Source organism: Lygodium microphyllum, chromosome 9 (genome assembly GCF_053477565.2).
Source record: "Lygodium microphyllum isolate KBCC chromosome 9, Lygodium_microphyllum_v1.1.10, whole genome shotgun sequence".
NCBI lineage: Eukaryota > Viridiplantae > Streptophyta > Polypodiopsida > Schizaeales > Lygodiaceae > Lygodium > Lygodium microphyllum.
Genome location: NC_141143.1, coordinates 161,138,510 through 161,166,111, shown reverse-complemented (window position 1 = coordinate 161,166,111; position 27,602 = coordinate 161,138,510). Strand labels below are relative to the sequence as shown.

The 27,602-nt window shown below is 40.8% G+C and overlaps 1 protein-coding gene across 3 annotated transcripts in view; it reads left to right on the top strand.

Annotated features, from left to right (window-relative positions):
* Window positions 1-27,602, top strand: part of LOC148031806 (Zincin-like metalloproteases family protein) — a 164,119-nt gene that overhangs the window by 73,955 nt on the left and 62,562 nt on the right. For all 3 annotated transcript variants that reach the window (XM_087685474.1, XM_087685475.1, XM_087685476.1), the window contains exon 9: window positions 4,284-4,403. In XM_087685474.1, coding sequence (XP_087541600.1) covers window positions 4,284-4,403 — 120 coding nt within the window. The remainder of the gene's footprint in view (window positions 1-4,283; window positions 4,404-27,602) is intronic.

Sequence of the window (27,602 nt, the reverse complement as noted above, 5' to 3'; positions counted from 1 at the left end):
TACATTCACTTATTCTTTTGTATTGTATTATGGGCATTTGTAACTTCATTTGCACTATCAGGATGACCTGATTATAAAAGGATACTTGGACAAGTGAACACTTCCCCTGCGAGGGCACTGTCCTAGTGGCACCGTTGCATAGCATATTGCATGAGCATGACATGTTTCATCTCCCTTTGCACTACCCTATGTATTGGCATTTTGTTCATGTCAACATGCATCTGTGCGCATTTATCCCTTTTCGGTCTTTTGGAGTGGTTGACTCTAGGATCCACCATATTCGTAGCATAACACATGGCAGTTCTCCTAAAGGTAGTTTCCCTACCCTTGCTTACTTGCTTGCTTTGCTTATCTTGCTAAGCCCACCGTTTTTTTTGCCTCTCACATATTCAACACATGATTGGCACATATACTCACTTTTATCATCCTTAGGCACTTATCCTTGTCAGTGCAAGGGATTGGCTTGCTAGTTTTGTGAATAACTTGGGCTTAAAACTCTCTTTATCTTTTCCTATCTATCACTTAATCGGCCGTTGTCCCTATATTACTTATGTATTTTCAAAACATTTAAAAAAAAAAATCCATTGTTGATTCCATCTGCCTTTGTAGGCCTTGGTAGGCCCTTGGACAGCCGAGGAGCACCCTTGGTCTGATGCCCTAACCTATCTGGGGTGATCACTTGGGCTCCCTTGGTAAGATATCCATTGCCTCTGTAGTCTTGGTAGGCCATTGGGCAGCCGACGTGTACCTTTTGTCCGATGCCCTGGCTGCTTTGGGGTGGGATACCTTAGGGTAAATCAAAATTTAGGCTGACCTACTTTTCTCGCTCTATTTTGGGCCTAAGAGGGGGTATTGTGCTAAGAAATGCACTTAGCCGCTTAAACAGCCCCAAAACATGCTTATTTTAGGCTTATTTTAGCCAAAGCCCTAAAATGGGGAGCGGATCAAGAAAGTTAAGTGGGAGAGGATCTAGAACCCTAATTTTCTATAAATTGGCAGCCAGCCCTCCACTCTTTCACAATTTCGTTTTTGCAGGTTTCAGGTGTTACCAGCTTGCTGCCCACACCCCGGTCAAGGAGGACATCTTAGCCCTTGCTGTCCATCACTATTCCCTACAGTCTGGCGCGTCTTTCCAGCCCTCCATATGCTGATTGCTGCTGTTTCTGCTCGGCGACTGACTACTGTTTATTTGCATTGTTGTCGTACAGCCACGCGAGCAAACTGCTGCGTTTGTAGGCTCCAACTGCCGCCCTGATAGTTTTCTCTCTCCTGTTTGCAGTCGCTACAATCTTTCTCTCTCTTGCAGGTTGTCCTGCTTGCGTTTTTAGTCTTTCTCTCTCCTGCAAGCTCCATTTTTAGTCTTTCTCTCTCCTGTAGGCTGTCTTGCTTGCATTTTTAGTTTCTCTCTTGCAAGCTCCGTTTTTAGTCTTTCTCTCTCCTCACTGCTGTTTGCATCAGATCCAGCTTCTCATTGTTGCATTTGCTGGTGTTCGACATCCGAAGGCTGCCTTGCTGCGATTCAGGATCCGTTTGGAGTACGACACACTCTCTAGCTCATTACCCCTGCCCTGATCCTTGAGATACAGGAGTTCGAGGTTCAGTATTCATTCACTGCATAGTGTGTTTGCTGCATGAGCATCGTATTATTAGTAGTCATATCGTTTCATTTATTCATTGTGTTCATTGTCTCTAAGTTGCTCTAACCCTAACCCTAACTGTGTTCTTTTTATCAGTCTGTGCTTTGTCGTACGGTTTCTGTTTATGTTTCTGTATTAGGGTATTTTTCTTTACAGTAAACACACTATGCAGAGTGAATACGAAACCTTGAACTCCTATGTCTCTAAACGACAAGGGCAAAGAGATGATTTGGAGAGTATGTCATGCATTGAATGGATCCCAAAGCACATCAGGCAGCCTTTTTAAGTGATGAGCAGCTGTAAACGCAGATCAAGGTGATTAACTTGTTCAAATCAGGCTGATCAAAGATAGTGGCAGCAGGGCAGCTTGCAAAAAGAGAAGAATGCCAGGCCAGCATCATAAAAATGCAGATCTGGCTGCAAATGCAGGGGTGACTGCAAAGGCAACTACTCCTGGGAAGTGGCAGGTGCTGGGCAGCAGCAAACAGCTGTAGATGCATTTCTCTGGCTGCTAAATTGGCGATAGTTTGCGGGGATGATGCCTTGGCTGATCATAGTGCAGCATGCAGCTGCAAATGCTAGGTTCTAATGGCTCCGGAGCACAATAGGGCTGATGGTGACAACTGCTGTGGGCGCCTCAAGCTGGAGAAGGGCTGCCTGTACCACAGACCGAGATATTTGTTAGGGAGGGGTGTAAACAACAATGGAGATTGGGTGCCAATTGGTGGGTGGAGAATATGCAAACAGGATAGATTGCGTGGAAAGGCAGCATTCTATTTATAGATATGTGTGAACCTCCGAAATTAAGCTTTGGCTTATGGGATTCACATACTCCCTAGGAAAGTTCGGTAATTTTAATGAAAGTTTGGTAATTGTTTGGGGCTGTTTTCAAGAGCTAATTGAATGGTTTAAGTTTGTAATGCAATTTTTAGCTCATATTTCTTATTGAAGGGCTGAATCTATAAATATCTAAAATTGTATTTTCAAATTAAGTTAAAGACTTTTGAAATGATTGGAAATATGTCATCTTACTATAAAGTTTTGACCACTTCATATGTTAAAATCTACAAAATGGTTTGAATGTATGCATTTTTGAGATCTTTTAAAAAATAAGGATAAAAAAAAAAGCGTGTTTGTTATCACTTCCAACAATGATAGTGTCAAAAAAGTGGTGTTTCAAAAAAAAACTACTAAATTCAAGTATTTTTCAATGGAATCTTTTGAAAGATTCCAAATGCTTCTCCTAAGGTGCAATATTACCCAAAAGGTTTGCCACTATGTTATCCCTCCTAAGAGGTTGTGACATAAGTTTCTTTAGATGATTAATTGAGGACCAAAGATTGTAACCCAAGAGGGACTGCAAAGCATAGCTTAGCTTGCAATATCGTGAGGCATCACACCCGAAGGTAGCTAGGGCATTGAACAATGGGTACATGTTGGCTACCCAATTGCCCACCAAGTCTATAGATTCTTGCCAAGATGAGAGGGGGAATCCACTAGAGGAAGAGAAGTGGGACTTTGGCACCAATATGTATGGGCACTCATGGGGAAGCCTTGAGTGTAGGCTTATCTTCGATTGATACCTCCATCATTGGTGGTGACGACTCCACATCCGCGTTCCGGCGAAAGGCAAACAATGGAGACTCATGTGGCACCAAAGAGGCGATTCTCTCTCTCAAGCCCTCGGTTATGTGTGGGTTGGTTGCCTTTTTTAGAGGACATTGAGATTGCAGCTATGTGATTGAGTGCAATCTTGCATTGAATATCCTAAAGCAAGAGCAATGGAAGAAGATTGTAAAAGAAATTGCAGATGTAGGTCCATAAGAAGGATGGATTGGTGTCACCTACAATGACATGAGGACCAAGAAGATTGATGAAGAGAAGGAAAGGATTGATAGAGCCCTCTGTCATATTTGGGCCGTATGGACAAAGTATGGTTACTCCATTCTCCCCAATAGATGGAGTGATCGTAATAAACATGGCAGCATCAATATACTTGTTTCATGTCGACTTGGCACATAATTTTTATGGGATGTAGACACTCGCAAGGGGGGGGGAGGAAAATGATGGGTAGGTTCATCTACCACTCCATTCGAGAAGCCATCATTAAGGTAGACACTCTCTTTTTAAAGTTGTTACTTTCATAACCTTTTAAGCTTCGTATTATAATTTACTAAATGATCATGATTCATGAAGCTTCTCTCTCTCTCTCTCTCCCTCTATCTCTCTCTTCCCCACCCCAAGCCTCTCTTTCTCTTGATTCTTGAATCTTTCAAGGCCCAACTCTCTCTTTCTCTCTCGAAGCAAAGTATTGCAGCTATAGGTGGGCCTTCCAGATGTGGTGCAAGTTGTTATCGACCACATCCAATTGACGGTGCATGGGCTGCTTGCTTGAGGTCGAGTTTTCTACGATTGTATGGACTCCATGTGCAAATAATTGTTTGGAATTGCTCATGGAGGATTTTTTCATGTGCTACTTAATAATTTGATTAGTTGTCTCTGTGAGCATTCATGCTTCTTGCCCAAAAATAAGGGACTTGTTTTCTTTTGAGGTTTGTACAATCTTTCTTATATATGCTTAAGCCTGAATGATGATTTTCATGGACCAGTTGATTGGATCATAAATTCTTTGTTTTTGTTGTGTAGATTTCGGGTTACAATTCATTTGCAGAATTTACATTGGCACCCACAATGGCTGCTTCTCCAGATGTTGTGAAATCATTTCTACTTGAATTCAGTGAGGCTGTGAGAGTCAAAGCGGACAAGGTACATTAATTTTTCCCTTGTGAGTTTACATCAAACTTATTCAAATCTACAGAGGGCAATTCTTAAGATGGAAGCCTGCCGTAAATAAAAACTATGTTGGAGTAGTGACATGATCTTTTGATCTTTCTTTGTGGAGTGCAAGTCAGTCTGGATCATTGTGTGAACATGAACACTTCATTTGATTGTTTCTTGCCATGGCCAAGTTGGGGGCATTGGTCTAGGTGTAAGATTTTCTCACTTGCTCATATGTTCCGTGTAATTGGTGTTTCCCTGTTTCTTGAAAGATTCATCCCTAATTAGTCTAGTAGAATCTGTCAAAACTTCTCCATCAAATGATTGCATCCTTTTTCCACTTCCATCCTCATCGTTACACAATTATCATATGTAATACATATACATTGTTTGACTTCAACCTCTGATTTTCCCCTTCAATCTTGAATTCTTGTATTTGGTTCTGTGCTGACATTTTTCTGTACAATTAGCAGGGTGATTGTCTTGTCACATAAGTGGCCCCTGGATATGAGTCAGCCATCTCTGAGTTCGTAGTTCTAAGACAGACACTTATGGGCGTGGCATAGCTGTGACAAAATCTTCATGCTTCCGGTTAATGCCTTCCGTGAACAAAGGAATCTGATTGGCTGAAGAGATACTAGAGACATGGTGGCACATGCTTAAATCTTGTGGCACCTAGTTCTACTTATCAGACAACTACTTGTAGCATGAGTCGACCATCTTTGAGGTGGTAATAATTCTTAGGCATACAGTACTGGTGCAGTTGTTGAACAAAAGTGCACTATTCTTATAACTCGTTTATATCAACAAAATGATCAGATTGATCTGAAGAAATTTGAGAGACATGTCAACATGCGCTTAGAGCTTCTGCAATCTAGTTCTCCTCACCTGGCACATACTTATGAACGTTGTAGGTGTAGTTGGAAAGGAAGTGCCACCAACTGAGCTGCTTAGGGAAGAGGGGTTTCTTGGCTGGAGCAAGAGGTAGAGGAGGCCTGAGGATCATTCTTTACTTACGATTTTGAGGCCTGAAGGAAAGGCCTCCTCTTCTTGAGTGCACATATATTATAGAAGTACTAGCAACTGAAGTCTCAGAGTGATAATTGGAAAAGTTCTTTTCTGGGCTCTCGAAGGTGACAATTCCATTCTCTATAAGTGTTGGGGTGACTGTTTAAGCAGGTGGGCTCACTAAAGTAAGGGAAAGTGGTTTGATTCCAAACAGAGTGGACTCTGCTAGGAGTTGGGCTCACTAAGGTGAAGGGCAAATAGTTGGATTCTTGACAGGGTGATTCAAAACAGGGTGGACCTGGTTAGCCGAGCTTGCCAAAAGACCAAAGTTAGCTAGGACTACCTTACATTAATATGGTTAAGTGACAGAGTGGACCCGGCTAGCTGAGCTTGCCAAAAGACAAAACTTAGCCCTCCATCTGCTGGCAACAGTTTGCAGCTCCCCATCTTTGTGTTTGCTGATCAGTGTCACTCTTCAACTGCTGGTGAATGATTTCGAGCCTTTGTCCATTGTGAGACACCCTTCCTAGGCTATGGTTGCTGCTGCCAGATTTGTTCCTGTCTCTGTTTTCAGCTTGCAGCCAGTTGGCATTATCATCAGAACAGTACAATGCTGCATTTACTGTTTCAAGCCTGTCACCTGCTTCCTTCAGGCACTTCTCTGGCTACTGCCCACTGTTTGAGCTGTCCCAGTCTTGTTCAGCCTGATCCAGATTCTCTTGATGTGCATCTGCTGCTGTCGAACACATTTGGAGGCTCTTTGCTGCAAGTCCGGATCTGTATAGAGTACGGCACACTCTCTAGCTAATGCCCTTTGCCTTGGTCTGTCAGAGACATGAGAGTTTGAGGTTTGGTACTTCCCTGCATAGTGTGTTTGTTGTAGTGAGCATTGTATTTATTGATTCATCTTCAATGTTCATTGTCTCTGAGTTACCCTAACTTTACTGAGTTCTTTATCAGTCTGTGCTTTGTTGTGCAGTTGTGTTTGTATTTTGTGTTTTAGTATTTCTTTACAACTATCTGGTGTTTACTGAGCCATGGAAGACCAACTCGAGGGCTCTCATTTATACCTTATGGAGTTGTGTTAGTCCCATAGGTAGTGCAATAAGGTCTTTAAGACAAATCTCAAGCCTTCGAAAAGGACAAATGTAATATAGCCAGCCATGCTTCTATGCTTGAACCTTGTACAAATGAGGGGTAATAGAGAGTGTAAGGTTAGTCTAGAGTTGTGCTTTTCATGAAGAATATACCTGTCAATCTACTAAGTTAGTGGAACTTTTGTTAAGATTGATACTTTATAATTTTGGGAATGGGACTAAGGTTTAGTTTCAGCAGCAGGTTTTTGAGTGTGATAGGTTATCATGAGGGATGCTTGAGCCTTGTACAAATGAGAGTCTAGAATTGTGCTTTTGATGAGGAATATGCCAATCAATCAGTGAAATTACTGGAATCTTTTTTAAGATTTATACTCTAGGGTTTTGGGAATGGGACTAAGGTTTAGTTTCATCTACATGTTTTTGAGTATGATAGGTTATCATGAGGGGTTGGATTCATGAGAGACATTTATTGGAGAATTTGAATCATTAATGTGTCTCCTAGTTTTGGGTGCTAGAGCCTAGGATCCACAACCAGAGCCCTTGGTTATGAGAGAAACAGAGAGTCCATATGGTAGAGCACTAGGAGGGTGGCCATTGACAGGATGAGCATGCATCTAATGGCTCTCCCCACAAAAAGATAAGTTTGAGAAGGCACATTTGGTCTTGCCTCAACCAATGACTATCTAGGAGATGATGGATTGCATAAGTCTTTTGTCTTGAGCTATTGAGATCTTATGATTATAGGCTTCATTGTATCTTTTCAGGTGATCATGGGACATCAGGAGACATGCCATAGGGACCATCGAAGGGATATATACATCTCATTCCTGAGGGTTTTTGTTTTTGGGAGAAGGTGTTTTCTTTGGGGGGGGGGGGGGGAGGACGGATTGGAGATTACCTAGTGGAGACTGATCAGTTTGCTTGGAATTTTTGATAAGATCCTTGCAAAGATCGGTCTTAAGTTGGGTGGCCCCCTTGATGCCAGACGCTATCTACACCATCCAATTTGGTTTTCTTCAAGAGCACAAAATCTTGGAGAACATCTTTACCTTCTGGGAGTCCATCGCTCTAGCATGTTCTGGGAATTAGGACCTGGTAAGGAAATGCTTAAACAAAGATAGAGCACTAGATGTATAGGACAAAAATAATGGAAGTTGTAGAACTTAAGAAATCAGAGTGATGAATGAATGAATGAGTGAATAATCAAACAGTTTGCTGGTATGATACAATGACTCTCAATCCTTTGTCTTAGATGGACCAGAGATGAGGTAGTTGGAGAGACCAATGATAGTTTCAAGAGCGAGTCGTACCTCAAATGGATATTGAAAGTAGAGCAATAGTCTCTAATGAAGAGTCAATCTGATTCCCCAAGCATTCAGAAACAAGGGGTAATTGAGGATTCATGATGCTAGTAACTATTTTAGGCTTGGAATTGATGCTTCTCAATCATTGTTTTAGGGATGAAAATCAAAGATCTTGTCTCTTATCTTGGTTAGACGCTTGCTAAATTTGACAACGAAAATTGCAGCTTTGAGTGTCAATTTGGACCTGAAGTGTTGTGGGTTGGGAATTTCCTGATTCTACTCTATAACCATGCAAGTTTCAGGGTTTGCATGGCTGTATGGGGATTCATGCATGCATGCCTCGGTGTTCTGTGAAGATTGCGGATGTGAATTTGGTCAATGGGCAGCAGATAAAGGTGTGCTGCAGGGCTAATTTGCATGTAATTGGAGTGAATTCAATTTGGGCCTTTGTGATTGTGGAATCAAAGGGCAAACTGGATTTTTTTAGTTGTTGGTTACAAAGGACAACCACAACAAGATTTTGAAATACTGTGAAAAGAAAAGAAATAGCGCAAGGGCTGCCGATGTTTTGGGGCAAATTGGGGTGTTGGCTCGTTTCAATTTCTTGATTGCAATCTACCCCAAAGTGGTTAAGTGCTGAATTTTGAAATTATCATTTATTTTATGAATTTGTTGCTTGTTGTAAGTTCTTGGTTGATCAAGTAAAGCACCATGATCTTTGTCCAGGAAGGCTGGTTTCATCCAAAGCAGTGGGTCAGAGAGTCACAAACTTCCATACTTGAGCCCATAGCTAGATCTTTGTCGATGGGGCTGGAGGGGAGAGATTCAGCATTCAAAGATAAGTGAGGCGTGGACGCTCATTAGCTCCCTTTGTGTTTTTCTTTTTAATAGAGGCCATGAGTTCCTTTTGTGAGGCATATCTATTGGCATTAGGGACATCAGGTTGCCCATTGTAAATTTGAAGAGTTGCTTGATGTAGGTCTTGCAAATGATACAATAGTATATTTAGATAGGTGAGAGCAACTTTAGGGCCTTTGTTGTAGCCGTGGAGATCTTTAGTAGAGCATGTGGTGCTCTAATCAATTGACACATGTCTTATGGCTTTTGGATGTGTGAGATTAGACAACCATGCTGGAGACCTCATGAGCACTTCACCTAAGTTCCCCTAGGGCCACTATAAGATATGTTGGATGTCATATGGCAACTGTTATTATTGTAGCGGAGTAAGATGCACCTCTTCTCATGAGCATTAGACAAAAGCCTCTATATTGGAGCTCTGCGAGGTTGTCTTTAGCAGCGAGAGTGGTGGTTGCGAATCATGTTCTCCCAACCATGTGGTATTCTACTTCTTATTGAGCATTGGCCAAGTGAAGAGCCTTCCTAGGAGTTTTATTTGGTCAACATGAATAATGAGACAGGAGCTTGCCGGCTCGGGCAAAAAGTGGCTCGATATATATTAGCCTAGAGAAGTGGCTTGGGAATCGTAGATTGATATAGCTAGAATAGAGCTTGATTGGTTAAGCTTATCACTAGGGTTCTTCTTCCAAATAAGAAGCCTTCAAAGTTCAAAGAAATTATTTTTATCGAGTTTATAATCTACTACACCTATACTTGGAGTACCATGGTAGTCTAATTGGAATTGTCAGGAGGTTAGGGCTCGACACCTAGGCAAGAGTTTTGAGGTCTGATTTGCAGCTAGCATCATCAAAGCATGGAGATTTGTCTTTCATATGTTCTTGGGAATCTTTTTCTAGTTGCGAAATGGGAACAAAACCTTCATGCTTCATCCAAATGTACTGAGCTTAATCTTCAACCCAACGGGATATGACCAATAAGAAATTTCCTTTTCATTCCACAAATGAACACTAGAGTAGGCAGCCTATTGTCTTTAATCACTACTTAAGATCAGAGTTTAGCCACAATTGTGGATAGAGAACTCCTCTTTCTCTGGGGAGATTCTATATGGAGGTCACTTTCTTAGTGAGATAGTGGTTTGCTTTTTAGAAGCTTTTGAGGAAGATCCAAGGGCAAATAGGGTCTCAGAGGTGCACAAGTTATGGTAAAGACACTGAGTAGAGGACTGATATATACCATCTCTTCGGTTTGGATAGCTCTCTTCCATATAAGGAACATTGGCCTTGGGGTCATTAAGACTAGGAAGGATAAGATTTTCATTCTTGTGGTGGACAGCTGACTTCAGAGTGAGGACTTATATCGGGTAGAGTTCATGGGCTGGTTTAGAGACAGGATTGACATAGTGGTACATTGTGAGAGGAGATGGTACATGACCTAGGCCAGCCACTTGTTTGATTGATGGATGGAGACACGTGCCTATGAGAGGAAGCACATATAGAGGTTACAATGGGATTTAGAAGAGTGGTTTTTGAGAGACCCATTACTTCATAGATCATGGGATGTAGCCGTCTTTAGCTATGCCAGCAGCTTGGGGAGGAGGATTAAATGGGGAGGATCACAATAGAGCCATCAGCCACTCATCATTGCATAGATATGGTATCTTAAATCCCTTCTTGGCAGACTTTTGGAGGAGGCTAGGTAACAGCTTTAGGTCTGTGAAGATTTCTTTCTTTCTATTGCTGGTAGCTCATAGGAATCAGCATCTCATAGGAGTTTGGCCATTGGCACATGGCTTGGTTATAGCAAGGCCCTAGTGGCATGCACGAAATGCAAAAAGTCAGAGGAGATGTAAAGGCATTGTATATGGGATTGTCATAGAGCTCAAGAGATTGACAGGAGAGCCTTGAGGATGGACTTTCACGGCATAATAGGGATTATGGTAGTCACATGGGGGCAATAGCTTGGGTCATAGATAGAGACTTGGGATGTGGACAATGGACATAGAAATTTTTAGGGGAACTACTTTTCTCATCATTTGTGAGCTTTGAGTAAGAGTTTCAATACGGAGAAATCTCTCTCTCTCTCTCTCTCTCTCTCTCTCTCTCTCTCTCTCTCTTTTGTGAAGAGACGAACTAGGGTACTACATGTACAGGTAGTAGGATGGGAGGAGAAGATTAGCTCACAGGAAGATGCTAAGACACTTGCCGATAAAACTGGGGCTTTAGATGTACATATAGTTAGTGCTTGGAGGGTGGGGAATGAGGACTCCAAGTCCAAGGCTCTAATCCTTTGCTTTGGGGACATAAAGATAAAAAAGGCCTTCCTCTCTAAGAGGAGAGTCCTCAAAGGTGAGAAGATTTATTTAGATGAGATCTTATCCCAACACAAGTAGCACATTAGATAGAACAAATGTCCAAAGTATTGGATGCTTGCAAAGAGGAACAGTGGGTTGGTTATAGAAATGGGGTCATGATCACTGACAAAAGGACTGCATTAGCTTGCGAAACATAGACATAGCCATGTACACAGAAACACACTAGTGTAAAGATAGCTAACTACTAGGCGTGCATGGATACATGTGGGAAAGTGCGTTTAGTCTAGTAGCTAGAAAATCCAAAACCAATAGGGGTTCTAGAGGTGTAGCCATAGGGGAGACATCAAAGAGATATGGGTAATAGCTAGAAAATCCAAAACCAATAGGGGTTATAGAGGTGTAGCCATAGGGGAGACATCAAAGAGATATGGGTAATAGGAGAGATGATGATGCATGATGCTTACGGATTAGGATACATGCAAGAAGACTACGGGATATATTTATTGCAATATGTTATTTTCCTCTTGCAAACTCGACCTATGTCACACGAGATGGATCTCCATTTGATGTACATTACGAGGATTTTATAAGAAATGCTAGTGTTGGAGACATATTATTAGTGGGAGTTTTCAATGCACAAACTAGAGATAGACAATGATTTTTATATGCATGATAATGCCATATTCAAAAGAGATTGACATAGATAAAATAGGTCTACATAGAAGAGCCCAGGATAAAGAAGTGAGTACCTGTGGGACACATCTATTGGCTTTGAGAAGTGCACATAGACTAGCTATCTTTAATGGTCTACGACAATGGCCAGGATCCTGACACTTTGACATGTTGAAATCCCAAAGGAGAGGCAAGTACTTTGGACTACTTGATAGGCTCACCAGCGTTGACACCAGATATCCAAAACTTTAAGGTATCTAAGAGACTAATTGGCATTGCAGCACATCATGCTATTTTGACTTTTGTGCTCATATGAAACATGGAACACCATGCCTTTCCAAACATCCCAAATACTACTTTATAGAAGACACCTACCAATCTATGGTAGCTCTTTGCGAACTAGTTTAGATGCATTGAACTTGAGCAAATCATTGGAGAACTGTACGAGGGACCTAGCAGAGGCCATACATTGATCAACCATGTATGCATTCCCATACACCTTACTCCGATGTGGAGCTAGACGCTCCATTACTTCCCACAAGAGCTTTTATGATGATGAGTATAGAGTTACTTGGAATTGCTTATAGAGAGAAGTGTGATGAGCACGAGCAGAAGCAGAAGTAGAAGTGGAGAGAGAGAGCAGGCAAAATAGTCGAGGTGCTCAACAGTGCTGAACAGTGAGATAGTGTGAGAGTGAGTCGATGGATAGGTGTGTACTAGTGTGGTACACACAAAGATTAAAAGAATGGATTTATACTTAGGGTACGGTACACTTACACCCGTTAGGGTGGGTTCACATGTGTGGAGTTATATATACATGGGAGAGCCCATAAAGGGCCTTTACACCCAACAACCTCCCATCTAAAGGTCCGGAGTCAACTACCACAAGTTTGATGCAATGCTCATGTGGAGCCTTTGGAAGACTTTTAGTGAGAACATCTACAGGGTTATCTTGTGATTTGATCTTAGTCAGGGTGACTAGGCCATCATCTAGAACTTGTTTGATAAAATGATACCAAACATCAATATGTTTGGTACGTGCATGAAACATGGCATTTTTATCCAGGCATACAATGCTCTAGCTATCACATCTAAGTATAGGTGTTTTGGTGGGCAGCCCAAAATCCTTGACTAAACGAGCAAGCCAAATTGCTTCTTTTGAAGCTTTAGTGGCTGAAATATATTCAGCCTCTGTGGTAGAGAGTGCTATTATCTTTTGCAATCTAGAGCACCAAGAAACTGCGCCATCCGTCAAGGTAAATATATACCTGCTAGTAGACTTGCGAGTATCCAAGTCACTTGCTAGGTTTACATCACAATACCCCTACAAGTCTAATGTACCCTTGCCATAGCAAATACATTTTCTGTGTACCCTTAAGGCACCGTAAGATACATTTCATTGCTTCCCAATGTGCTTTGCCAGGATTTAACATGAACCTGCTTATAACTCCCACTGCATAAGCAATGTCAGGTCTAGTGGCAACCATAGCATACATGAGTGAACCACAAGCTGAAGCATACGGAACACCTTTCATAGTACTAGCTGATTTATCATCTTTTGGGCAATTTGCTTTGCTAAGCTTAAGATAAGGTGGAAAAGGTACACCAAGAGGCTTAGCATCAGCCATAGAAAAAACGATCAAGTACTTTGCTGATGTACTTTTCTTATGAGAGAAATAAGAGTTGTTGCTCTCTATCTCGTGTTACAGGCATGCCCAAAATATGTTCAATTGCACCCAAATTTCTCATAGAAAAGGTTGAATTCAGTTGCCTTTTCAATGCATTAATCAGGCTTTTATACTTACCAGCAATAAGCATATCATCCACATAAAGCACAAGTATAATAAGGCTTCTATCATCAGCCTTCTTAATATATAAGCAGTGATCTGCACTGCTCCTTTTAAATCCATGTGAGAGCTTGAATTCGTCAAACTTTTTATACCATTGTCTAGGACCTTGTTTCAAACCATGCAAGCTTCTCTTAAGCTTACATACCAAATGCTCCTTTTCATGTATAACAAAGCCTTCAAGCTATTTCATGTACATCTCTTCTTCCAGATCACCATGCAGAAATGCAGTTCTAACATCCATCTGATCAAGTTTAAGATCCATAGATGCTACAATGGCAAATAACACTCGAAGAATGGTCGGTTTGATAACAGTAAGAAACACTTCCTGAAAATGAATGCCCTCCTTTTGTGTATAGCCCTTAGCCACAAGTATGGCCTTGTATTTGGGTTTGCTATCGACACATTTGATTTTATAGACTCATTTTTTAAGAATGGCTTTTCTATCCTTGGGCAATGTAACCAAATCCCAAGTATCATTCTTATACAATGACTTCATTTCTTCTTTCATGGCTAGCTCCCACTTTTTCTTTAACTCACATGATAAGGCCTCTTTATACGTAAGAGACTCACCTTCTTTTGTGAGCAAAATGCTGTCCAAAGAAGGATAAAATCTTTCTATAGGTCTTTTGACACGTGTAGACCTTCTTACCCAATGATCTGTGTTATCAGGTTATGGATCCACATCCAAGGGAGTGTCAATGACCTCATTGTTTGGCTGCTGCACTGCATGTTCAGGTTGCTGTAATACAATCTCAAACTGTTGTAATTCATTTTCAGCACGCTGATTTTGGTGCTCAAGCTGATGTTCAGCATCCCCTTGCTGCCCGTTTTCATCTGGCTCAATAATGATACGATGATTGTCATAATCAGCATCAAAAGGAGCTGAATTTTCAGTGGTTGATGGCTGCTCAAGTAAGTGATCATGTTGAAATTTAACTTTCTTTTTGTCTGTCATTAGATGTGACATTTTTCAGTAGCTTTGACTCATTGAATACCACATCCCGGCTGCGTAGCACCCTTTTTATTCTTGGAACCTAAACTCGATAGCCCATTTCACCTTCATCTCCATAACTCATTAAGATGCCTCTATGAGATTTCATGTCAAGTTTGGTTCTGCTATCATAGGTACATGTACATAGCATTCGCAGCCAAAGACTCTTAAGTGGTCATATGAAGAAGGTTGCTAGACCAAACCTCTTTAGGGATGCCACTTTCAAGCGCACGATGTGGAGATCGGTTGGAAATTTGCACCGCGGTTTTAAGTGCCTCTCCCCAAAACGATTGCGAGAGATTAGCTGTGGACAGCATGCACCGAATCTTCTCACATAACTTGTGATTCATTCACTCAACCACACCACTAGATGACGGATTGTAAGGAGCTCTAAGCTCTTGTTTAATCCCATTGTCATCACAAAACGTATGAAATTCTTTGGACACATACTCTTTCCCATTATCTGTTCTTATGCATTTTAACTTTAAGCGTTTTTGAGTATTAAGCAATGTATAAAACCTTTTACAAGCATTCAATGCCTCACTTTTTTGCTTAAGCAAGTAGACCTATAGCTTTCTAGAATGGTCATCAATAAAAGACACTAAATAAGGAAAACCACTATGAGTTTGTATTTGCATGGTGCAAACATGAGAATGAACTAAATCCAAGATACATGCCTTCCTAGAGGCTCCATGAGAGTAGGGACTGTTTACATGTTTACCAAAAACACAATCATCAGAAAAGTCAAGCCTTGAGCTTTTCACATCAACTCTTTGAAGTGAAGAGAGTGCCTGTAAACCCTTTTGGCTCATATGTCCAAGACGCTTATGCCTTAACTCTAAGTGTGACTGTACTTCAATAACTACAACAAACTTTCTAGGAAGCGCCTTGCAGTAGAGATAATAGAGTCTCCTCTTTTTACCACCTCTAGTGACTAGTATAGATCCTTTCTTTATTTTCCACATACCACCACCAAAAGTAGTGAAGTAACCTTTACTGTCTAGTTGCCTAACAGAAAGCAAGCTCTTCTTGATATACTAGGTATATACCTAATATCATGAAGAATCAATTCTTGACCATTTTCTAGAGCCAGGTGTATGGTGCCCATTCCTTCAATATCACATGCATGATTGTTGCCAAGGTAGACTTTTCCAAGATTACCTTCTGCCTAAGTAGAAAAACACTCCAAAGATGGAGTTACATGAAAAGACGCACCGCTTTCAACAATCCACAATTGTGACAAACAATCATGAGCTGATGACAAAGCATCTATCACATTTGTTTTAGTGATATACATGTCCTCCATTGTCATGGCAAGCGGATTTGAAAATGCAACCAGCAAATCAATATCTTTATCATCTTCTATTTCCTCAATAACAACACTAGATACCACATTTACTTTTTCTATCTCTTTTGGGGTAGAGGTGCCATCCTTGTCATTCTTTTTGCCTTTTGTATTAGCCTGCTTCTTGCGTTTTTGTTCGTTTTTAAAGTACCTCCAATCGGGCTTTTTATGCCCTTTGCGACCACATTGATAACAAGTTACATGTTATTGTTTTTCCTTGCTTTTGCTGCGATTTTTATTTTTATTTGTAGCATTTTTATCTTTTTTCAATTCTTCCTCTTACATTATAGGTTGATTCATTGTTTTTCCCACTTGCCTTCTTGCATATAATCTTTTCATTTAGAATTGAACTACACACACCATCAAATGTCAAGTTGGGGTTATTGCTCAATGGCACATCTAATGCTTCCCATGAATCTGGCAAGGTCATGAGCAAGAATATAGCCCTCAATTTAGGATCAAAAGGTGGCAAACCTGCATCTTGTAATTGACTCAAAATACCAGTGAAGGCATTCAAATGCTTTAAGGCAGACTTGGACTCATCAAGCTTCAAGTTGACCAACTTCTGCATGAGATGTATCTGATTGATAGGAGTTGTATTCTGATAAGTAGACTTGAGTTTAGGTCTCGTGTGGCGTGACGGCTTGTCAAGTGTCACACGTCAGTCTTTCGTCGTGACGCATGCCTATCGAGTCGCTTGACATGCCGTAAAGTGTTGCGACGTGTAGATTGGTCCGCTTGGTCTGCTGTGAGTTGATTGCATGCTGCCCGACTGTCTAACAACGGCCTTGTTAATAGTGATTGTCGCCCGCTCGTCGATTGAGTTTGCCCCTTTTGCATCTGTCACGAAGCTAGTCAGCATCTGTTGCGAAGCTAGTTAGGCTGTGAGTCTGTCCACATGCACCTTCAAGTGCACCATCGCTTCTGCAGCTTGGCCAGATGACTATTTCTGATCACAACTAGTACCTGTGGAGCGATTGTGACTATTTGTGAATCAATGGCTTTGATACCAGATCGATGAGCACAATCAAAAGCAGAAGCGGAGAGAGAGAGCATGCACAATAATCAAGGTGCTCAACAGTATTGAACAGTGTGATAGTGTGAGAGTGAGTCGACAGATAGGTGTATACCAATGTGGTACACACAAAGAATAAAAGAATGTATGTATACTTAGGGTACGGTACAGTGACACCTGTTAGGGTGGGTTCACATATGTGAAGTAATATATACACATGAGAGAACGTAAAGGGCCTTTACACCCAACAAAGTGGAGCTAGGCACTCGAACACATCATTAAGAAAGAACATTTTTGAAATGTCTTATGCAAAAGCAGCAGCGAGACTACTTGGCGAAAGGAAAGGTAGTGATATATTAGCTATTTTTGGAATGGGATAGCAAGAGTGCATGGAAGATGTTTCATAAAAGAGGGCCCTCCATACGGATTCCATCCCAAGATGCTTGGCTTGACTATGGGAGATAGCTATATGATTTGCTAAGACAACCACCTATGCAACCTCCAAAGGCTTATAGTGTCATGAATCATATGGTAGGGAGACTTGCTTGAGTTGTTGCGCCAAACACACACCATAGACGTAAGGAGAAGGTCACTTAAGAACGCAAGAAGAGAGAGCAAGGTCAATACGCTTTCTTGCTGATTTCTTTTTTTGTTACACATAATAAAATGTATATAAAGTATAGATAAGATACAACATAAAGAAAAGTGGCCTACTAAGTCAAATACTGTATAACTAACTATACTAATCGACGAGCAATGTATAGATGATAATGACCACTGACATGCTAAGTTTAGACGCGCAAATCCATCTAACCAGGCGGTCCATTATCAATGTTGGCATATGTTGAGCTTGCTATCTTAACACACTCTCTCAAACTCAATTGTATCTCTGCAACTTCAAGTAAGATTCAAAATTTTTGAAGTTTCTTTGCACCCAATGCCTTTGGGAAAATGTCAGCTATTTGATCCTATGTGTTGATATATGCGAAGTCAATCTCTTTTGCAGGGACCTTCTCTCTCACAAAATGGTAATGTATCTCAATGTGTTTTGTCCTAGCAAGGAGCACTGGATTCCTAGTTAACTCTATGTTGTTCAGGCTGTCCTAGTGAATGTCAACTGGACCACCTCTCCACACATCCAAATCACCCAATAACTTTTGTAGCCATACCATCTCACATGCTGCCATACCAATATCCCAGTACTTAGCCTTTGTACTCTCGATAAAGCAACTGTAGATAGCTTTTTGCTGCTCCACATAACTGTTGCACTAGCAAGAGAAAGTATGAATCTATTGGTAGATCTTCTGTGAAACATGCTTTAGCTCAATTTGCATCTCTCTATCCAAACACCTATATACTCTTACTTGCTTCATTAAAAAATTCATAATACAAAGTGGACTTTAGATATATCAATATGCGTCTAACTGCATCCAAATGAGGCTCCCTTATGATCTTCATAAACTGGTTGACAAGGTCAACAATATAACTCAAGTCTCGCCTTGTGATAAACATTTAAATTAAACTCCCTACTATCCTCTTGAGAGTCTTCTATCTCATCCCCAATATCAGCACTCAACTTCACATTTTGCTTTAACAGCAGTGAAAGAGGCTTATATATTGTCATACTATACTAGGACAACATATCCAAGCCATACTGCCTTTGGGATAGCCATATACCATCATTATATCTAATCATCTCAATATCAAGAAAGTACCATAGCTCACCCAATTCCTTCATCTTAAACTTTTTCAAAATCCTTATGACCTATTGGCTGCTCCATATACACCTCTTCTTGCAATTCACCGCATAAGAAGACATTTTTTACATCCATTTGTTGCAGACTTCAATCTTTGGCTGTTGCGAAAGGAATTACACATCTAATAGTTGCCATCCTAGTAATTGGACTAAATGTCTCCTCATAATCTATGCTATATATTTGAGCATAGCCTTTTGCAACTAGCCTAGCCTTATACTTGCTAATAGAACCATTTGCATTATACGTAACTTTATAGGCCTACTTATAGTCAATAGCTTTCTTGCCCTTAGGCAATGGTACTAGATTCCAAATCTATGTAGCCATCTTTTTATCCATTGTTGGATCCCAATGAGAACTAACAACATCCTCAAAAGAAGTGGGCTCAACATTCTTAACAACCTTTACCATATAAGCTAATGGTGAGCTATCACGAAGATGTGAAATTTTAAGATGCTTTAATCTTGTTAATAACATTTGATTAAGTTATTAATCAAATGTGCGAGGTTGTTTAGCACATGTTGAGGGCTGAAAAGATGAATGGGTTGTTTCTTACCCACCCAGCCTCTGATCCTCACTAAGAGAAATAAAGAGGGGCACCACCTAGCCAAAGGGAGGATGGGCTAGGATATCCCTTTTCTCAAAGAGAAGGGAAAGAACCAAGACAGAATTTCACGAGAGAATATATGTACTAAACACCATATTAGGATATGAGAGAGAGAGAGAGAGAGAGAGAGAGAGAGAGAGAGAGAGTTGAGAAGAGATAGAGAAAGCTTTTCATTAAATATTCATGAAATGAGAATATGAGAAGAGAGGAAGACAAGAGGAGAAGAGCTAGAGAAAGCTTGGCATTCTGGTACATAATAAAAGAGACTCACTCATAGCTTACCTCAAAGAGATGGACTAGTATGAGGGTATTCTAGAGTGCTCTCATGTGCTTGTCATTGTCATTCTATTTCTTTATTTCTCCATAGGCTCCTTGTATAGCCTCCATGAGGGATTAGATTAAGCTAATCTTCTTGATTAACATAATCCTAGATGATGTATGGCATCTTTGAAAATATGGAGAATAGTGGATGGGACAAGTCCCCACCTTGGTCATTATGCAAAAAGCCAAGGGTGGTGGTAGACAAGCTAGAGAAAGAGAGCTAGATTACAAGAGGCAGGTGCCTAAAGTATATTATTATAGTATATTTACAAGAAGGATAGAATGGAAAGTTAATGTGGTGAAAGAGAGAAGAAAATTGCATGTAGCCAACAGTCAGCGTCTTCATAACTTCAAATCGGTGAAGAATCTGAAAAAAGTTTCTTCTGTAACTTTGTAGACTAGGTCAAGACCGATCGGGCGATATGAAATTTTTCTTGAAATTCTCTTTCCCTTGGGAGTTATTGAGATTATTAAAAACGGCTTTCAAAACATGCTTTGACTTTAGTTCCTTATATATATATAAATACATATAAGTTTATGGAAGACGGGGTCCATGCTTGTAAGCTTTTGTGTAAGATTCAAATGACACCATGATGTAGATATTGACTTATGTACTAGGGTGAGGTGTCCTCTAATGATGGTGATAGATTCCAAATCTTAGTGATGTAGGCGGAATCCATGTATAGTTGGAGGCTAGTTCTTTGAAAAATCTATGTACTCACTCAACTCCTAGGTGTAATCCATTTTCATCTTCACTAAGATAACTATCCCTTTTATCCTTTACATTGACATCCCTTCTAAGAACTTGTTCCCCCCATTTGCTAGAGTTATCATAATCGAGAAGCAATATAGCATATCTAGTGCTTGAAGAGTAAATCCAAAGTGATATGGTAAGACTCTTGATAGGGGGTTTTGGCCAAATTTTGTGGTAGAAATCCGGTTTGTAAAAAACCCGGATCATTAGTCCTTCCCTTTAAGGGCTAGAGGCATTGATGCCTCTAGCTTACTAATGATAGTCCAATAAAGCAAGAAGGACTACACCCCCTCATTGGTGGCTCTTTGTTAAATAACTGCTCCAAAGTGTCCATATTTCTTTGAAAATAAGGCTTGAGTCGCCATCCATTTACCCTTGTCTTTTGAACCCTCCCATCCATGTAACCTAGCTTATAGCTGCCATTTGGATATCTCCTTATGATTATGAATGGCCCTTCTCACTTGAACACAAGTTTAGTATCCTTTCTGTTATCAAAGCGGTTATCATAGCATAGTATAAGTGATCCTTCCCTTATGTGTTTGCTAGTCAGCTTCTTATTAAATGTCTTCCTCCTCTCTTCAGTCTGCATGGAATAGTGTTGGATTGCTGCTTCTCTATCTAACTCTAGCCTCTCTAGATCCAAGATCCTTTCCTCTAACTTCTTATCTTGATTTTTCTCTCGACCGACTATTAAAACACGTAAGCTGGTGAGTTTCACCTCTATAGGAAGCAAAGCCTCTTTGCCATAGACGAGGTGAAATGGAGTATAGCCAAGTGAGGTTCTAAATGAAGTTCTATAGGCCCAAAGAGCTACACTCAATTTTTTATCCTAGTGCTTGGAGTGTATGTGTACTTGCTTGGTAATTATCTTACAAATCAGCCCATTCACTTTTTCGACCAAACCATTACACTGTGGGTAGTAGAGAGTAGAATGCATGCGCTTGATTTTTAGCCTTTCCATTAGCTCCCCCACTAGATTGGCCCTAAAACCAGGACCCTGGTCAGAGATAATTTTCAAAGGTGTGCCAAACCTGCAAAAAATGTTTTCAAACACAAATTTTCCCACTTATTGGACTGTGATCCTACTAGTTGCTGAAGCCTTTGCCCACCTCGTCATGTAGTCCACACCCATTATGATGTGTTCCTTGCTAGACTGAGTTTGTGGGAGTGGCCCTATTGCATCAATCCCCCATTTCTCAAATGGGCCATATGTAATTATGGGATTTTGTTCCTCATGCACTAGCTTTCTTGGTCCGGCCTTTTGGCAATCATCAGAAGTGCGGTACCAATGTTGTACATCTGAATGCAGACCAGACCACACAAAACCGGGTTGGAAAATCTTTCTGTTGGTTATTTCTTGAGCAAAATGCCTGCCATAAACCCCCTCATAGCAGCTCTTAATCACATCCATAATCTCCTTTGCTGTTGGCACCTTCTAAGCACTGTATCCTTTCCTTTGCAATACAATACATCATTTATCAAGCAGTATTTAGTGGCCTTAGTAGCCAGCCACCTGTTCTCACTCTTACTCATATGTGTAGGTGCCTCACCATGCTCAAGAAAATAAAGTACATCTTGTGGTTAAAACTTACCTTGAAAAAAGGAAAGCTTTATTGCAATGATGCTCACCATTACCTCTTTCAACTTTTCAGCTGCTAGAGCATCTGTTTGCCGTTTGTGCACCTTGGCACAAAATAGATTTGGGCTTTCTGTAGCTTCCTCATGAGAGTTTTAGCTTTCCTAATTTTCACCACTAAGTTATCATTTTTACAAGTCCAAATTCCTTTCATTTGCTTAATAATTAGCATAGAATCCCCAAAAACATTAAGTCAAGTGACACCATATGAGAGACACCACCTCAAACCTAAAAGCAAGGTTTGATATTCTGCCTCATTGTTAGAATGGACATCCTCCAAGCTGATACCTTCTCCATAAAGTATGTCACCTTCAGGACTGAATATCACTATTCCTGCAGCCGCTCTGTCTTTAATACGCTTGTAGGCTCCATCGAAGTAGAGGGCATGGGCATTCTCCACTCGTGGCAGGTCTTCAAGAGGAGATGTCTGCTCTTTTAACTTTTCCTTCTCTTTTTTCTTCTTTTGATGGCATCTATGGGTTGATAGATCAGCTAGGCAGGCCCGAGTAGAGTCCTCCACCTTGAAGGTGTAGTCAAACTCTTGGAGTTCTATCTTCCACTTAGCAATTTTGGCTGAAACATCCATGTGCTGTAAGGCATAGGAAAAATGCTCTTCTGTCGTGATCACTGTGAATGACCTAGGGAGAAGATAATGACGAAACTTTCTTACAGTAAACATTAGAGACAAAACCATCACCTCCACCATCTTGTATCCTTGTTTTGATGCTGTCACTACTCTGCTAGAAAAGTAAATCGGTCTCATCAAGCCAGTTTTAGCATCCTTTTATATTAGTGCTGCTCGTAAAGCATCTTTCCCAAAAATCATGTTGACAAAAAACTCTCGATCCCAGCAAGGATATAAAATTATAGGAAGGGTGTTGAGAGTCTTTTTCACCTCGTGAAAGCACCTTTCAATTTCGTCACTCCATAGGAGCTCCTCAAAGTGGGTTAACTGTTGCAGTGGAAATACTAATTGGGAGAGGAGATGAATAAATCGCTCCATATGTCGCACCTTCTAAATGAAAGAGGTTAGTTGCTTGACAGAAGATGGTGACAGCCTTAACTTTGTTTGGATCCGCTTCAATGTCTCTCTCATTTACGACATGCCCTAATAAAGTTACACTGCTTTCGCCAATGCGACACTTCTAATGGTTTAACTACCCTTCCATTTGTGTGAGGCAGTTGAAAGCTTCATCTACCTTTGCTAAATATAGAGCCTTAGAGCTATAAATACAAAAATCATCAATAAAGACCTTGATGGACTTTCTTAAATATGGCCAGAAGACATAATTTATGAATCTCTGAAAGGTAGTTGGGACATTTGTTAATCCAAATGGCATTACTTTGTAAGCAAAACACCCCTAAGGTGTGATGAAGGTGGTTTTCTGTTGATCCTCCTCAGCTATTCGAATCTGGAAATAACTTGAATACCCATCACAAATAGTGTATCTCTCATGTCCGGCCACCTCGTTGAGTATTTCATCCTGAAAGGGAAGAGGAAAGTGATATCTCTTTGTTGCAGCATTTAGCAGCTTGTAGTCCACACAAATCTTTCATTTGCCATTGTTCTTGAGTGTCACCACTACATGTGAAACCCACTCTGAGTCCCCTACTGGATAGATGAAATCTGCCTTCAAAAGTCGCTGCACCTCAATGAGCGTTTTGTTGAACTACTCTCAACCGTCGTAGTCGCTGCACCACTGGCTTTGCTCCCTCTTTTAGATTAATGTGATGTTGTACTGCTGTCATACATGTGATGTGTTCATAATTAAAAATAAAAAGTGCAAAGTGTTTTATCACCACTTCCATTTTTGACTTTTGGAAGCTGCCTTCTCTTCAACTAATAGATTCTTAGCCAACATTTTTTCTAACCCCTCCTTTTTGACTTTTGGAAGCTGCTGCGTTAATGTAATCCCCATCACTTCTAGAGAGGTTTCTTTCTCCTCATTAAAAGACTTCTCCCCTCTCTGTTGTAGATGACCAATCCTCGTTGGAACTCTATTAATCAGCGGTGGTCTTTAACACAAGATCCTCCTGTTGGCCCTCCTTCGTGTTGTAGATAGTGCTATTCCATTTTTTTTGTAGCCCCTTCTGTAGCCTTAGCTCTAAAGCCCTTGTCTCCAAATCTTGTTGGGCTTTCATTCCCATTAGCCATGGTCGCCCGAGAATGAGTGGATAGCCATCCCCCTTCATTGGCATCAGATACATGTCAACCTCCAATTGCACTCCACATACCTTTACCTTGACTTTCTTTATAACTCCCAAACAATTTACTACTACATTGTTAGCCATTTTGGCCCCAAATTCAGTAGTTTCAGTTACCTCTAATCCCAAGTGATGCATAAACTTTTCCGTCATGACATAAATCTTTGCACCTCCATCCACATATGTCTTTGATACTCTCTGCCCATTGATTTCGGCTTCCACTAGAGACACAATATCTTTCATCTTTCTAGCATGGATTGCATTCACATGTCTATTCTTCATGGGTCTAATGCTTACCATCTTTGACCATTGTCGTCGTATTGTTGGAGATAGATGTAGTAATTATGACAATGAAATTTTTGGTCCTTGATCCCTCACATCAGTAAGCAAATCATAAGCTTTAGTACCTTTACCCAGGGAAAAATCATCTGGCTCAATGCGTTGGCATAAGCGAGCCCTCCTCTTTTTACTGCTGTGTGTCTTTGCAGCCTTTGAAGACTCTGTCTCCTTTTTCATATTTTCAACCTCCTCTGGTAGTGTAGGCTCCATCCTCTCAATTCTACGGGCTTTTGTCACGGGCATTGCTTCAACCTCTGCTACTTTGGCATTTCCTTTGACATTACTCTCATTCAAATTGATCATCCTAATGCCACGATTTTCTGGCGGCTCGATAGGCAAGGGCGGCACCTCTGCAAGTGGTCGAGGATGCTGGAGAACTTGAACCTGTGGTGGAGGCTCTGGATCTGATGGAACAAGCCTCTCTCTAGGTGGTGTCACTTATTGTACCCTCCTTGGTTGCAACCGATGTTCTGGCAAACGCTTGGGATGAGGGCAAAAGTACATACCATGGCCAGTCTCCCCATAATATAGCAAACATACTCTCTTTCTTGTCTCCTTGAACCTCGATTGTCTTCATTTGTGAGGGGAGGGGTTGTACTTTTATACTAAATTCAACGAAAGGCTTTCAAGTTGATTAGTAATGCATTGTAGAAGCTCTTGTTGTGGCATCTCCGGTTGAGGTGGGACATCTACTATTTCTCTAGGCCTTGGCATGGTTGGTAAAACCTGCATGGGCTCAACTCTCCCCTTCAACTGGGCTTGATACTTCAGTTTCCTATCTTTCTCCCTAGTATAAGTGACTGATCCTTCATAAGATGTGGGAAACTTGCCTTTGACCTTCTCCCTTAGTAGAGAGTGGAGCCCGGTCAAAAAACAATCTTTTTTAAGGCAATCAGATACTCTCTCTCTCTCGGCTAAGGAGACTGTCCATTTATCCCACAGTTTTATAAACATGCCTTCATATGCTTGGTACTCTCCTGGTAAGGTTTGATGAAGATCTAGGAGCTATCTCCAAATATCTTCAGGAGGCTCTGTATCTAGGTACTCATGCAGAAATGCGGTCTTGAGATCTTTTCAGTTACTCCTTGTAGCCTCCGAGAGAGCTTAATACCACACTCAAGCATCACCCTTTAGAACTAAAGAGAAGGCCCGTACTTTGGTTGCTTCATCGTCCCGGCCTGTGACTAGGAATGCCATTTCTAAGTCATTCAGAAAGTCTTAAGCTTTCTTTTCTTTGTGTCCAAAAAAGCTTGGAAAAGCCATGATAGGAAGATGTTGATTTAGCTCAATACAAAATAAAGATGAACGCGTCTAGGTCTAAGTCATATCTTATTAAGGGTAGAATAAATGGATTCACAGATGTATTAATTTCACCAAGATGACGAGGGCCTAATAAGCCCCTTATGATATTTTGAAACCTGAGCTTTGTGCTAACTATTATGTGCACGGTTTGCCTAGCGAGAGGACGGATAGGTCCGTATAAATCTCTATGGTTCATGGAATGCACTTAGAGCAGAATGAATATGTGCACATTAAAAGAGATATTATAATCCAAAATAGGAAATATTATGGGATCAGGGAACAACAAGATTTCTCTCAATCTCTTAGCTTCAAAATAGAAGGCCAACCTTTGCTGAAAATGTATCTTTCTACTAATGCAGACATCCACCCGAATGTTTTGAACGGATTGAAAGTTGTAAAAAGTAGGAGTAGTCATTTATGCATTAACTACAAATTTCCACTACAAACTTTCATAAAGCGTGTTGTTGAAGATCTGGCCTCTTAGATCCCACCATTCGAGAGATACGAAGGATTTGCTTACCAGTGATCAGCCTAGCTTTGGTGTAACGATCATCAGCCTTGTAAAGTTCATAGGCTTCGATAGCTACCTTCTTAATTACTTTGAGCCTTCTTCCTTGTAGTAGTTGATGCGCATTACCATATATAGCCTCTTGCCAATACCGCAAACCATTGATGTGTATCTCCCCCTCCAAAAACTTATTAATCCCCGAATCAGAAAATGCATTCACCACTTGAAGACGAGGCTCTTTAGGGAGTGTCTTTACATTAGACATCAAGCACTTAACACAATGGATTGACCTAGAGACTTGATGAGAGCAAGATTTCTCTTGAAGCAAAGAAGAGTGTGTGTAATTAACTTGCTTCACTCGTATACGTGCCATTTTGCTGATAAAGATTCTTCTTTTCGTGAGTTTCTTTTGAACACCATAGTGGTACTCTTGAGCAATGAATAATCTGCAGGCCCTTTGCTGGAATGGAATTGTGATCCCAAGGGGCAATATAACTAGCACTTGGGATATCCTATTGGTGTGAAGGTTGCTCCCCGTGCTTGCTGGATTAAATAGTCTCCTGAATTCACGACAGGTTCATGTACTGGAAATCTTAGAGTTGGTCTCTACATGTCAGACAAAAAGTAGCTCAATGCATTATGATCAGTATGATTTCATTGTTTCTGCCATTGCTTCCTTGGACTAAGACGTTCCTTTTGGATTTGGTCTAGCTGATCATATTTATGCTGTGGAAAAAAAAAGGCAATTGTTTGGCTTAGGTATGGATCTCCAGGCAGCATGTGACTACAAAAAGGATGGGGGGTGCAGCTTTGTTGGATGTTAATTTGCATATGGTCCCTTTGAGGCTATCCCTTTTGCAAAGTCTATGTATTCAATGTCATCCTTGGTAGATATTGCTAAATTCTTCATCGATAAGACTGGCATCTCTCATGGTAGCACTGTTATTCATGCTTCATGGTGGCATGTACTTAATTCTACAATGCCTATTAAGGTCTCCCAATCCTTTTTCCTTTCTCATTTGATTGCTTCCTAGCAGGAGATGCTTCGTTTTGCAGTTTGGTGCCTCCGGATATTCGTAAGGAGGAAAATTCACTGCAAGGAGAAGTACTGACTTCCTGAAGGTTGTTGGATTGGCCACAAAAAAATTTGCAATGAGACAAGTTTCATCAGATGGCTAGGTTGGGGTTGAAGACAGTTCGTGATGGTATTATTCTTGGGCAGCCCCATCTTTATTCTTTTAGGCGTATTCGTCAGTACTTTAGCGTGCCTTGTGGAAATAGTGACATTTGGTTGTCCATACATGACAGTC